This window comes from Nymphaea colorata, chromosome 11 (genome assembly GCF_008831285.2).
Source record: "Nymphaea colorata isolate Beijing-Zhang1983 chromosome 11, ASM883128v2, whole genome shotgun sequence".
NCBI lineage: Eukaryota > Viridiplantae > Streptophyta > Magnoliopsida > Nymphaeales > Nymphaeaceae > Nymphaea > Nymphaea colorata.
Window position 1 is genome coordinate 20222348 of NC_045148.1, and position 12627 is coordinate 20234974.

The 12627-nt window shown below is 38.8% G+C and overlaps 1 protein-coding gene across 1 annotated transcript; it reads right to left on the reverse strand.

The window, feature by feature from the left end:
- Positions 1–165: 165 nt before the first annotated feature.
- LOC116263657 (cysteine-rich repeat secretory protein 38-like) lies at positions 166–6957 on the reverse strand. The gene is made up of 3 exons (XM_031643388.1): positions 6874–6957; positions 6247–6325; positions 166–956 (listed from the first exon to the last, which is right to left on the reverse strand). The coding sequence occupies exons 1-3, from the start codon at positions 6955–6957 to the stop codon at positions 166–168; spliced, it is 954 nt and encodes a 317-aa protein (XP_031499248.1).
- Between the last annotated feature and the right edge of the window lie 5670 nt (positions 6958–12627).

Here is a 12627-nt window from a genome sequence, read left to right on the forward strand (position 1 = left end):
AAAGAAAGAGAGTGAGAAGGCTGAGAGGTGATCAACAATGCAGTTATCTAGTTCACGTGACATGGACAACCTAAGCAGGCATCCAAAAATGTTGCATGAATTATGCAAGAAAACAGCGGAAGAGCCTCGGAAACTAAATAATTATCAAAGGAGAAGTTTTAAGAGTTAAGGATACCAACTGTGTACTGCATTGGAAGGGGGAAGGACGATGCTTGCAGGGGGACTGGCTGGTGGTGAAGCCCCTACAGCATCTGGAGAAGGATGAGGCCCCACCAGGCCGTAGAAGAAATGGTACATCTCGTACCTCACCTTGCAGCTCGCCATGACAACCCGACCGCCCACCTTGCGGTCGCAGCAACTCGGGATCCGAGACATGGCTGTGGACAGAAAATTCATGCAGGCAGAGGCAGAGATATGCCTTGTGCACTGAACCAACCCATATATCTTCTGGCGGTCGTTGAACCTCATCTCTTCGGTAGCAAACAGCAGGCCAGAGGGATCAGACGTCGCGTTCGAGGAGAGGCTGTCCAAGAGGCCCCCAAGCAGTGAAGTGAAAACATTGACATCTAACGTGTCGTCGGAATTTGCCATGGTGAAGTAGACATCGCTATTTACCATTCCAAAGAAGTTGACATTAGAGTAGCGCATGTGGCAGTAATCGTACCATACCATTGCCGATTTCCCTTTGGGACAGAATTGGACTATCCAGAAAGCTGCATGCGAGATACAGGCCATGCGATTGTCCCCAGGAACGTCGCTGCGGTGGAGGACGAGGCCATGGACCAGATCCGGGCTGCGGCCCTCCATGGCAGTGGCGAAGCCACTCACGGATGCATTGGAGGAGGAGGACAAGAAGCGTAAAAGGGCGTCATGGTGTCGCTGATAGGTGCTATTGGCAGTGAAGATGAAAGTGGGTGGGCAATAGTACCGCATAGGTATGCTAGATTCTGGTGAAGCTGCAAGAGAAGCAAAACGTTAAGAATGTGGAAAACTTGCAAGTAGAAGCCAAACGTAAAAAAGTGGAAGATGCAAAGTCAAAGAGGAAGACGAAAGAAAAGGTCGTAAAGGATTCTGATTTATAATTGAAAAGAGTTTTTTTTTTTAAAATTGATGTGAATCTATAAGAATGTAGAAGATTGAGAAATATCAAAGAAGCACTAATAACAGAATGGATATGTCATTTTCTGTTCAATATAGTTTTCGTAAGAATATGTCATTTACTATTTTTTTCTTAATATTCTGTTCTATTTGCATACTAGGTCTTACCCGGAGTCCTGGAAAATACGAAAATATCTAGATTAATGTGATTTTATTTAGTAAAGCTTTTATTTTCACCCTTTTGTCCACTACGTAGAAAATATGTCAAATCTAATTATGATTTTTTAGTAATAAAAAGGTAGGGAACTTATCTGCCAAATTGATCAATTAACAGAACATAAAGCTTGAGACGTTAATGGCCAGGACAAGGCAGTGGATTCTTATTGTTTGATGTGCTGAATTCGACTAAACAGAATGTTCACATGGTTAAATTTTTGGACTCAGACCTTAATTTTCTTAATTAAAAGAAAGAATAAGATTTTTTAAAAATTCAATATTAAATTAAATTTTGGAGTCACAAATATATAGATCTCTTTCTCTCAATAAGCATGATTTGCATGGAAGAATAAGATTTTGAAGACAAAGGAAGGCGTGATTTGTATGGAAGAACTGAGTCCAGGATCACACAATGTCTACATAGAAAACAACTCATATTGTGATGTCATGGGAATTGGGGCATATCGACTGAACGTTGGGGGTACCAGTTTCGTTCTTAACGAGGTTTTGTATGTCCCCTCCATAAGAAGAAATTTGGTGTCTGTTCCCACACTGACTGAAAAAGGTTTTGAAGTTCGTTTTATTCTAGGAAAGGTAATAGTGGAAAAACATGAAAAGGTCCATGTTCAATAGAAAATTTGTAAAAGTACATGTTATGTTCAAACTTAATGATATGAATAAAGCTTCCAGTTCTGCTTATTTCGACTTGGCAATGAGTGTGAATATAAACTTATGGCATTAAAGACTAAGTCATATAAGCATAAAAAAAATAAATACTCTAGCACAACAAGATTTAATACCTGACATAAGTATAAATGATTTCACGAAATGTGAGTCGTGCATATACAGAAAAATAGCAAGGAAACCATTTCCGTCTGAAGTAATTCGGGTCACTGATTTATTGGAAATAATCCACACTGATATGTGTAGACCTTTCAGAGTCCAAACTCATAGTGGTAAATTATACTTCATAATATTTATTGACGACTTCTCAAGATTTGGCTATATTTACATGTTTAGACACAAGTCGAAAGTACTTAAGAAATTCAAGGAATATAAATCTGAAATCGAGAAACAACATAGGAGATATATTAAAGTTGTAAGGTCTCATCGAGGAGGAGAATACACTTGTAATGAAATCCTCGAATACTGTAAATACCTTGGAATTAATAGGCAAAAGATAATGGATAGGACACCACAACAGATTGGTATGGCTGAGAGGTGAGGTGTAACAGAACCTTCTTGAGCATGTTGAGATACATGTTGACAGGTGCACAATTACCAAAAGTATTTGGGGTGAAGTAGTGTTGATAGCTATGTATACAATAAATTGAATGCCCTGCAAAGCAGTCCCAACTACTTACGAGAGATTGACTGGTGTAAAATTAGATCTGAGACATCTGATGAGATGGAGATCTGTAGATCCAAAAATGGATAAACTAGATAACAGATCAATAAGATGTGTATTTATTGGATATTTAAAAGGATCCAAAGGCCTATCATTCGACTATGGGACTTATAGAAAGCAGAGATGTAGAGTTCTTAGAAGAACTCAATAATAAAGATATTGATCTAGTTGAAGATCAAAATGATGTATTGGATGATCTGATTTATTCAGAGGAACTGTTTGGTAATGAACCGACTGGAGATCAGTTTGGTAATGAACCAACTAAGCATGAATCGTCTGAGGAACAGTCTGTTAATGAACCGACTGAAGATCAGTTAGGTAATGAACCAACTGATCTGAGTATCTCATCATCTCAGACGTTATTATGTCATAAAAAACGTAGAGCTCCTCCTTCGTATTTAAGTGATTATTATGTATATCTTGTAGAGAAGCTATGCTATTTAGCAGATATTGACGAAATGTCTGACATATGATGAAGTTGTAAGCTCGCATAAATCGTCAGATTTGGTGAATGTTATGGATGAAGAACTTGAATCTATTGAAAAGAATAAAGTCTGTGAATTAGTAGATCTTCCTAATGATGGAAAACCCATTGGATGTAAATGAGTAATAAAGAAGAAGTGTAAAGCTGATGGATCAGTCAAGAAATTCAAAGCTAGATTGGTGGTGAAAGGTTTTTCCCAAAAGGAAAGAATAAATTAGTCAGAAACTTATTCGCTGGTTGCAAAGTTTGCATTAATTAGAATAATTTTAGTTGTCGCAGTATTCTATGACTTGGATATTTTTCAGATGAATGTGAAAATTGCTTTCCTGAATGGTGAGTTGAAGGAAACTATATATATAACTCAACCACAGGAGTATATCATTAAGAAAAAAGAAGACAAAGTGTACATGTTAAATAAATCGTTATACGGATTGAAACAATCACCTAGGCAGTGGTATTTTGCCTTTCATAAAGTAATTACAAATCTGAGGTTTGTTACAAACCAAATAGACCACTATGTATATGTGTGAAAAAGTGGGAGCCTTTTTTGTATCTTATCATTAGATGTCGATGACATCTTATTAACAGGAAATGATAATGACATGATATGTAAAACGAAGACTTGGTTGAACAAGAATTTCGAAATGAAGGATTGGGTGAAGCATCCTATACATTATGAATAAAGATTACTCGAGATAGAAACTCAAGAATTTAGAGTTTAAGTCAAGAACGTATATTGATTATATCTTGAAAAAAATTCGCATGCTAGACTACAAACGAATTGAGACTCTTATAGTTAAATGAGCAAACTTAAGCAGGAGTGATTGTCTAGAGAAGTATAACAAATTAAATATTCCTTATGCATAAGCTGTTGGTAATTTGATGTATTTAATGCTTTGTACTATACCAAACATAAACTTTCCTATCGGTCTGGTGAGTCGTTATCAAAGTAATCTGGATTGCCTCACTGGCAAGCTGTTAAAAAGATTTTTCGGCACATTAAAGAAATGAAATGATTGAAATTGTCCAACCAAACAGATAAGCTAACCTTAGTTGGCTATTCTCATGCGGATTTTACATGATGCAAAGACGATAGTAAGTCTACTTCTAGATATATATTTTTTTTTGGAGGTGAAGTGATAGCTTGGTCCTGTAAGAAATAGGGATGTGTTGCTCATGCACTCAGGAAGCAGAGTATGTAACATATAATGTTGCAACTACTTTTGCTATCTGGATAAATCGGTTCTTGAAATTAGATCTTGACCATGAACCGATTCAACTGTATTGTGATAATCAAGCAGCGATATCTTTTATGAAGAATGGAGCTGTTAGCTCAAAGAGTAAACATATAATGGTGAAATACCATTATGTTCATAAAATGATCGAGAAAAATGAAATCTTGGTTAATTATTTGCCTACTAATGATATGGTAGTTGATCCCTTAACTAAGGAAATATCTGAAGACTTGTTTTTAAAACATGTAGCCCATATGAGGCTAAGATATATTTGAAAGGTTGCGAAGGAAAAACCATTGAATGAAAAACCTCACTGTAAACATAGAATAAAGTTTACGTTACTATGGATAAACGAACTATAGAAAACTACATAACTAAGTAAATGAGAAAACACACAGATCGTGGAAGCAACTTGCGGTCTCATGGCCAAGTGGGAGATGTTGGATAGTGGTCATTGAGCCCAATCTAGATATTTCATAACTGCTAAGACGAGATTATCGTGGGAGCTGATCCTTCCCTAAAATCTCTCCCTCATCCAAACCGCATGTTGGGTAAAGGGGAAACCTAAGGGAATGTTCTATTTAAGCCCAACAGTTTTCAGTTTAGGGTTTACTTATCAACTATGTCACCTAGGTACGGGTACCGGTGTTGATATGGGTACGGGAAAATGGGTATGGGTACGAAATTTTTACAAATCTTGGTACGGTGGTACGGCTTTAATATTTATTTTTTTAATTAAAAAAATTGTAAAAAACTCGATAAAAGCATATGCAACACTGCAGGCAGCCCTCAGCCCACTTTCATCTTCATTTTTTCAATTAACAACATTAATGGTTTCTATCAATTTCATTCTATGCTATCAAAAGAAAGATGTTTTTACATCGTAGGCTCAGCAAAAAATGGAACGGACAATAAATTTTCCTTTCTGTGATTTTTGAAAACATCTTTCCAAAAAATGAACCGGCAGTAACTTCCCTTCCCCTTTCCCCTTCTATTCTTTCCCTCTCTTGCTGCTTCTTCTTTCCCCGCTCTCCTCCCTTGCTCTTTCCTCTCCTCGATGGAACGAAGAAACAGAGGCAAAGAGGAAAAACCGCATAAGAAGAGGGGAGAAGCAAAGACTACTGAAGGTAGAAGAGGGGAGAAGCAAAGACTACTGAAGGTAGCTCTTTTCTCTCCCCTCGCCCTTTCTTCTTCCCCTTTGCAAAGCTCGTCATTTCTTCTCCCCTCGTCCTTTCGTCATTTCTTTCTCCTCTTCTCCTCCTCCTTTCTTTTCCCGTTCTCCTCTGTTGCTCTTTCCTCTCCCCTTGTCCGCTCTTCTTTCCCCGCTCTCCTCCCTTGCACTTTCATCTTCCCTCGTCCTCTCTTCTTTCCCCGCTCTCCCCACTTGCTCTTTCCTCTCCCCTCGTCCTCTCTTCTTTCCCCGCTCTCCCCACTTGCTCTTTCCTCTCCCCTCGTCCTCTCTTCTTTCCCCGCTCTCCTCTCTTGCTCTTTCCTCTCCCCTCGTCTGCTCTTCTTTCCTCGCTCTCCTCCCTTACCACGTTAGGTTTTCACTTTTTTTTTGTTTGGATATGGTTTGGATCTGGTTTCAACTCGAAACCAAATCCAAACATACCACCATGTACCTGCGTATCGGTACAGGTACGCTGCCACGACCCAAATTTTGACACCAAATTTTTTTTTAATATAAATAATGGCAAAAGCAACATTGAGTCATGACCAAAACATAAAGAAATCCGATACTGTTTTATTTCAACAATAAAATACTTGGACCCAAACAAAAGTAACCACAAATCCCCAAAACCGACACAGTGTCCAGAATGTCAATGCCCGTCCATCACAAGACTGAGGTCGTCCTTCCATGAGCCATGATCTATCTAGGACTACCTGTAAAGATATAAAGAAGGGTCAGAATTCCTCTGAGTATGGAAAAATCTAGCCATCAATGAAACATGGCCTTACAAAATAATATTTGATTCTGTAAAATAAATGTCTTCAAATCTTAACACATATTACAGTTACAACTCATTAACACAAATGAGGTGTTTCAAAACCTTCAAAATTTTCGTAGACTTCTAACTGTGGTTCTTTGACAATGTCATGGTCATCGTGCCGAGCAGCAACAAAAATCCTCGTGGACACTCACGGGCAGAACATAACATCTCTTCACCAGGCGTTCCAACAAATCGAGGGTAACCTGTAGTGAAGCCTCCTGAGGTATCCCAGATCACCGCCACGATAACATGGTCCCTCTAGGAAACCGGGGTGAGGGACTAGAAGATGCCTCGCTCTCCTACAACAGCAGCAAAATCCCGGGCCCTTGTGCTGCTCAATACCCTGTGGACCCTCCAGTACAGACAGAGGAGTGTGCTACAACAGTGGGTTCACGCGCGCCACTAGCTCCCGGGACAAAACCAAATACTGGGCAAAATTACAAGCTCGCACTCGCATAAACCATTGCACACAGTCCACATTTCGCCTTTGAATTTCAAATGTGAGAGTTTCTCATCATTAGACATCGTCTATTACCTCTCCTAGGAACTGCCCTTAGGCTCAGTTTCTCAGACAAAAATAAGCCATTTTAAGTCTTAATTTAATGGCAACAAGGCAAAGTCAGACATGCATCTATACTTTGTATATCACGTTCAAAAATTTCACATAGTATATTGTAATCATCGTATACAACAAAAGATTTTCAAACCCTTATTCTGAAATTATAATTAAAACTAAGGGTACCAACAAGCAATAATACATCACAATTCATTTTTCTACTCAAAGTTTAAACAAATATATGAAAACCTGGGTGATTTCTAAGAACTCCGATGGTGCTATTTCGTACGAGACATTAGGCTCATGTTGAAAATAATTTTTACGAGCCCTTTTTCGTAAAAGATTTTCACAAAAATGTAGCGGCATGAATGCTTAAAAGTTATAACAGCTTTTTCGTAAATTTTGCTAATAAGGAGGACTAATTTTGAAAATTTCAAAATGAATGCAACGTTCGAGCCCTAACCCCCTTCTCATTTTCATGTTGGCTTTCTCTCTCTTCGTGAGCTCTCCTTCTTCTTCATCTCGTTCGTGTGGTGATGGAGCCTCCTTCCGTCTCCAACGAAAACAAACCAGAGAGGGAGATGACTCTGTCCCGTACGAGGTCTCCTTCCTCACCACCTGGTCTTGCCGACGGTGGCTTCCACCGTTTGAGAGGGATCTCGATAGATCCCTGCACCTTCAAGCGACCGAGAGGAAAAAGGGTCGTCGGGTCTTTCCTCCGTCCGGTGGCAACGGAAATAGAGAGCAAAGTGGGGAGCGCGGAACTCCTGGACTCGTCCTTAGTTTCTGTCAACAAGGATGAGTTGCAGGTAGGTTCCACCGGAAGCAAGTGGACCAGCCGAGAGCGACTGGTCTCTCACCTTATTTCCCCCTTCTCGAAGGCAGAAAACTGATGCTCTCATAAGCCACCCGTGTTAATGTTTTGACATCGCAAGAACACAAAGGGAAAAGAAAAAAAAAACGGCAAGCAATTAGCGACAACAAGGAGAAACAATCGGAATTCCGTCTCGCTAATGTATGCAAAAATGGACCCCTGCTGCCGACGCCTATGACAGAAGCAGGGGAGTCGAGAGTTTAACACTCTGCTAAGGGGAATGACTGAGCAGGGGTTTGCATCTAACCTTGGAGATATGGGGACATGGCCAAATCCCACGGTATCAATCATACCCCCTGTTACTTTTGCCACTATGTCATTACATTTTATCCATGCCTTACACTTCACATCTGTATCGAGCATGACTCCTAGAAAATCGGAGATAACTCAACTAGAAACACTGGATAACATATCAATATGCACCAGTGTGTACTAATACATAGATTCTCATGCATATTTGTCTATAAGCAATTAAAAATACAATGGCTTCATGCTACATTCACAACTGAATGTTTCCATACCTGTTAACCGAGATGAATTTCCAGCACCAACCCCTTTCCGCTTCTTGTTCCTTTCCAGCAGCCACCAGCACAAATGGGGATATCTCCTTCATGACTCATTGAGCCTCCTCCTTTATGAATGCAGTAAAGAAATGATCATTTTCTGAAACATGGAGTTAAATAAACCCTCTACCAGACCTCCCTCCTTGTCATTTGAGATTCGTTTTCAGTTTCTCACAACAAAATGGCCTTCAGTTTTCTTTCCCATTTCTTTAATTTTTTTCAGTTAGGAAATCCTTCATTTCTTTCTTTAATTGTTCTCTTTATAATAAAATTGACAGCTTTGAAAGAAAATGGAAAGAGACACGTCCTGGGTTTTACATACTCTGGTCAACCTAGCGTACCACGGTGACATAGCTTATCAATTGCTACCCTAAACTGGCGATGACTTGCAACTTCCGCTGCCACTTCTATTGCTCCAACATCTTACACTGCAGCTCTCTTTAACAACCTGGCCACCCTGCTTCCCTTCACAGAAAGTCGGGATTTCTAAGAGGGCATCCTTCAGGCAAGCACTGCACCAGCCCATACAAGTTTTTGAACTCATTGAACTTCATGTGTCCGGCTGCGTAAAGCTGGCTGGACAGATCGGCCGTCGCCGTTGAAGTGAGGTTGTTCATGAGGAATCCAAGTAGTGACTTGACGAGATTGGGGTTCCATACGTCGTTGGAATTTCACATATAGAACTTGTTAATGGTATGGACCACTCCAATGAAGTTGTGACCGAAGTAGCGAAGGAGGCAGTTGTCATACCATATTATCCATTAGGGTAGTAGTTGACCCGCTCCGTGGCCTCATCCGACGTGCAACTCGTGCAGTTCCTTGGGGAGATGTCGCCGCGGCAAAGGGCGTGGCCGTAGGCCAGGTCGGGGCTTTGGCCGGCGGTGGCAGTCGTGAAGCCGCTTCTGGACTCATTGGAGATGAGGGAGAAGAGGATGGTGTTCAAGTTTTGGTGGTAGGTGCTGTTGGTGGAAAAGCTTAAGAAGTTGAGCACATGAAGTACAGGTAAACAGCAGATTTGGCATTGCGAAATTGAGCTGAAGCTAGAAGCTACTACTAGAAGCAGAAGCAGAACGAGCTCCTGTCTGGCCATGGAAAACCGCTTTTCGGGTTACATGCAATGCAACATGCGTGGCGAAGGAAGAAAAAAGAGACTGTGTCGCATGCAACGGGTGTGCAGGGTTTGAAGTATTTTAAGAATTTTTTTAAGAAAATGTATATTTTAGAATTTTAGTGTTTTTATAATTTTTTTCGTTCTCTTAAAAAGTATATATTTTTTACTTTGTTCAGGCAATTTGGTTATTTCGCACAATTTAATTTTTGTCTACGCTCTTGTGTACGTAAGCAATTTCAGAGCAAAAAAAATCGAGATGTGTGCACAGGAGTAATCATGAGCAAGAAATGTGGACTTCCGACGGTTCAATGGCGTGATCCAGCCACCCCATTGACACAAGGCTGACGTAGTTTTCATTTTTTTAATTTCTAGAGCCCATCTTTAGTAATTTGAAAAACATTTTACATTTATAAATTGAAAACAATGAGCCAATTGCAATTATGCTTGCTTATTGCAAATATGCTGATGGGTTGAACAAACTGATGTGGTGGTGATATTATTTTTTTTTCGACTCTCCAAATCACATTGACTTCTCGAAAATAAAAAAATATATAAGTAAAAAAATTAACAATAAGGTTCAGCCTTACTTTTGCCATGTATCGTTTTTATATTTTAAGAGCTATTTGTTTCAATAAAATCTTATATATATACTCTTTTAAATGTTTAAGACAAAATAGTACTTTTTGCCAATTCATAAGCGATTCATTGAAATAGTGAATAGGCTAATTTACGAACTCAACAGTTTAGACAATTTGATAACCAGTCTCGTTTGAAATTCTAGGCTCCTTCTTGAGTTAACATTTTGGAATTGTTATTCCATCCTAAATGGTAAAATTGTGATTTTAGAATTTTTACATGTCTCTTTCTGACAAGTCATGATGATTTTAATTCATCAATTCTATTTTCTTTTTAATTTTATCAAGCACATCTTTTTCAACGTTGGAATCAAAATTTCAGATTATTGAGAACAAAAGAAAACTAGGACTAAAATTTTCATTCAATTACAGTTTGAAGTGGAATTTTGTTTAGACAGAGTTCATCGACCCAGTCCTTAAAGATGGTTCTACTTCAACAAGTGATCAAATGCTAAGGTGTTTGCATATTGCCTTTCTTTGCATTCAAGAAGATCCTGCAACCAGGCCATCCATGCCCACGGTAGTTCTCATGCTTGGGAACAATTCTTTGGACCTTCCCTTGCCCAAACAACCTGCACTTATTGTGGAAAAAATTGCACGATCAAGCCTACCTCGTTATTCTGTTATTTGGTCTATTGCTTCTAAAAGCACGATAGAGTGAAAGCAACGAAAGTTGCAACCAGAATGTACGTGAACATGGAAGACATTCTGCCAGCGTACGCAAATCATGCATTGGAAAAGTAAACATATGCCTAATGGATTTTATCAGATTTGTAATACTTCAGATTTCAAGTCTCCAACTGGAAGAGAAACAGATCTCCCTTGGGTTAATCAACAGATCTTAATATTGCCCACCATATGAAATAAGTAATGCTTTGAGCAACATCATATGCCAAATGAACCAACCTTCTTGTGCTCAAGCTCATCTCTTATAGTAATTAGCCAAGAAAAATTCAAGCCCGTGACAATCTTAACTAGTACAGATGGACTACTAAAAGGCTCATTTTCAAGAAACATGCATCTCTAAGCTTAATTCCAGAGACTCAAAGTTTATAAATCAAAGACCAAAGTTTAGTGGCTGTCTGGATGATACTTCAGAACCTGGTTTTGGAGGCGAATCCTGGTTTTGTCTCCAAAACCAAGTTTTGTGAGTGTTTGAATTGCGAACAATCACCGATCAACGTTTGGTGATTCACCAAACGTTCCAGGTTTTTCATCCAAAATCGAGTTTTGGTGTTGGAGAAAGTTAACAAAAAATTGAAAGAAAGAAAAGTTGAACGCGAACTCTGCAGATGATGGGAATCCAGTAGGATGAAGGGGGAGGCCGGCTGGAGCGATCCCCTCCAAAATATATTGAGGTCAAAATAAATGAACGCATCGCAATGCAGCAGAGGAACCCGGGGGTTCAAATCCAGAAAAACTTACAAGAAGGGGCCGGCTCTGTTGAGGCAATGATTCAGCTCACAAAAAACGCAAATAAAAATGCGAGAAAGAAGTCAGTCGTTTAAAACTTAAGAAAATACGTTTTTTTTTAAAATAAATGCCGAAACATTATTTTCACATTCTTTTTTATTTCAAGTGTTTTTTTCATGTTTTTAATGTCAAACTGCTTGATTGCATTTTTAAAAATGTTTATTTGTTTACTTTATATTATTATTTTCTTTTTTATTTTATTTTTCCTTAATTTTTAAGATTTTTAGCTTTTTAAATTTACCACACCGAGAAAAAAGAAAGGAAATGTGAATTAGCGGACCAGAGGCGACACACCTGATCTCTGGAACCTCACCGACCGTGGGGTGGGGTAGAACCCGGACGCCGCCTTTGCCGCGGTCGCCGGAAAATCCCCCACATTGTCCATATCTACCGACACAGATAACAGTGGAAGCCATATTCATCCACATTTTTTCTCATCCGTTCCAATATTCAAGTAATTCTTGATGTTGTAAATCATGTTGTCTGTAAATATGCAATTGACACGAAGAATTAATACTATAAAAATTGAGAGTAGTCTATTGATTTTATAGTTTCAATCGTCAATGCCCATCCTCGATGCTTGTTGAGTATTTGAAGGCTTCCTATCTATAATTTTCTAGTTGGAAAAGAATTTCCAGTATTTTGTTTATGTTCATCTTTTCATAAGTCCACGCATTTTCAAACTTACTGGTTAGACCACATAACTTTTTACTGCAGATGAAAACCCCCTTTTATATAATTTTCTCTTATTTTCCTTAAATATATATATAATTGCAATAATCATATTTTTTTATTGTGTATAATTGTCATATAACTGCCATTAGTATTCAGCTGAGCCTGTTCTCTACAGCACCCTCAAAAACCAAGTTTCTGTTTGGATAACAAAAACCAGGTTTTGAGAAAATGAAAACCTAGTTTTTGTCTTGCCATTCAAATATGCAAACCAGGTTTTCAAAAGAACAAGATTTTTATAAGGTGTCATC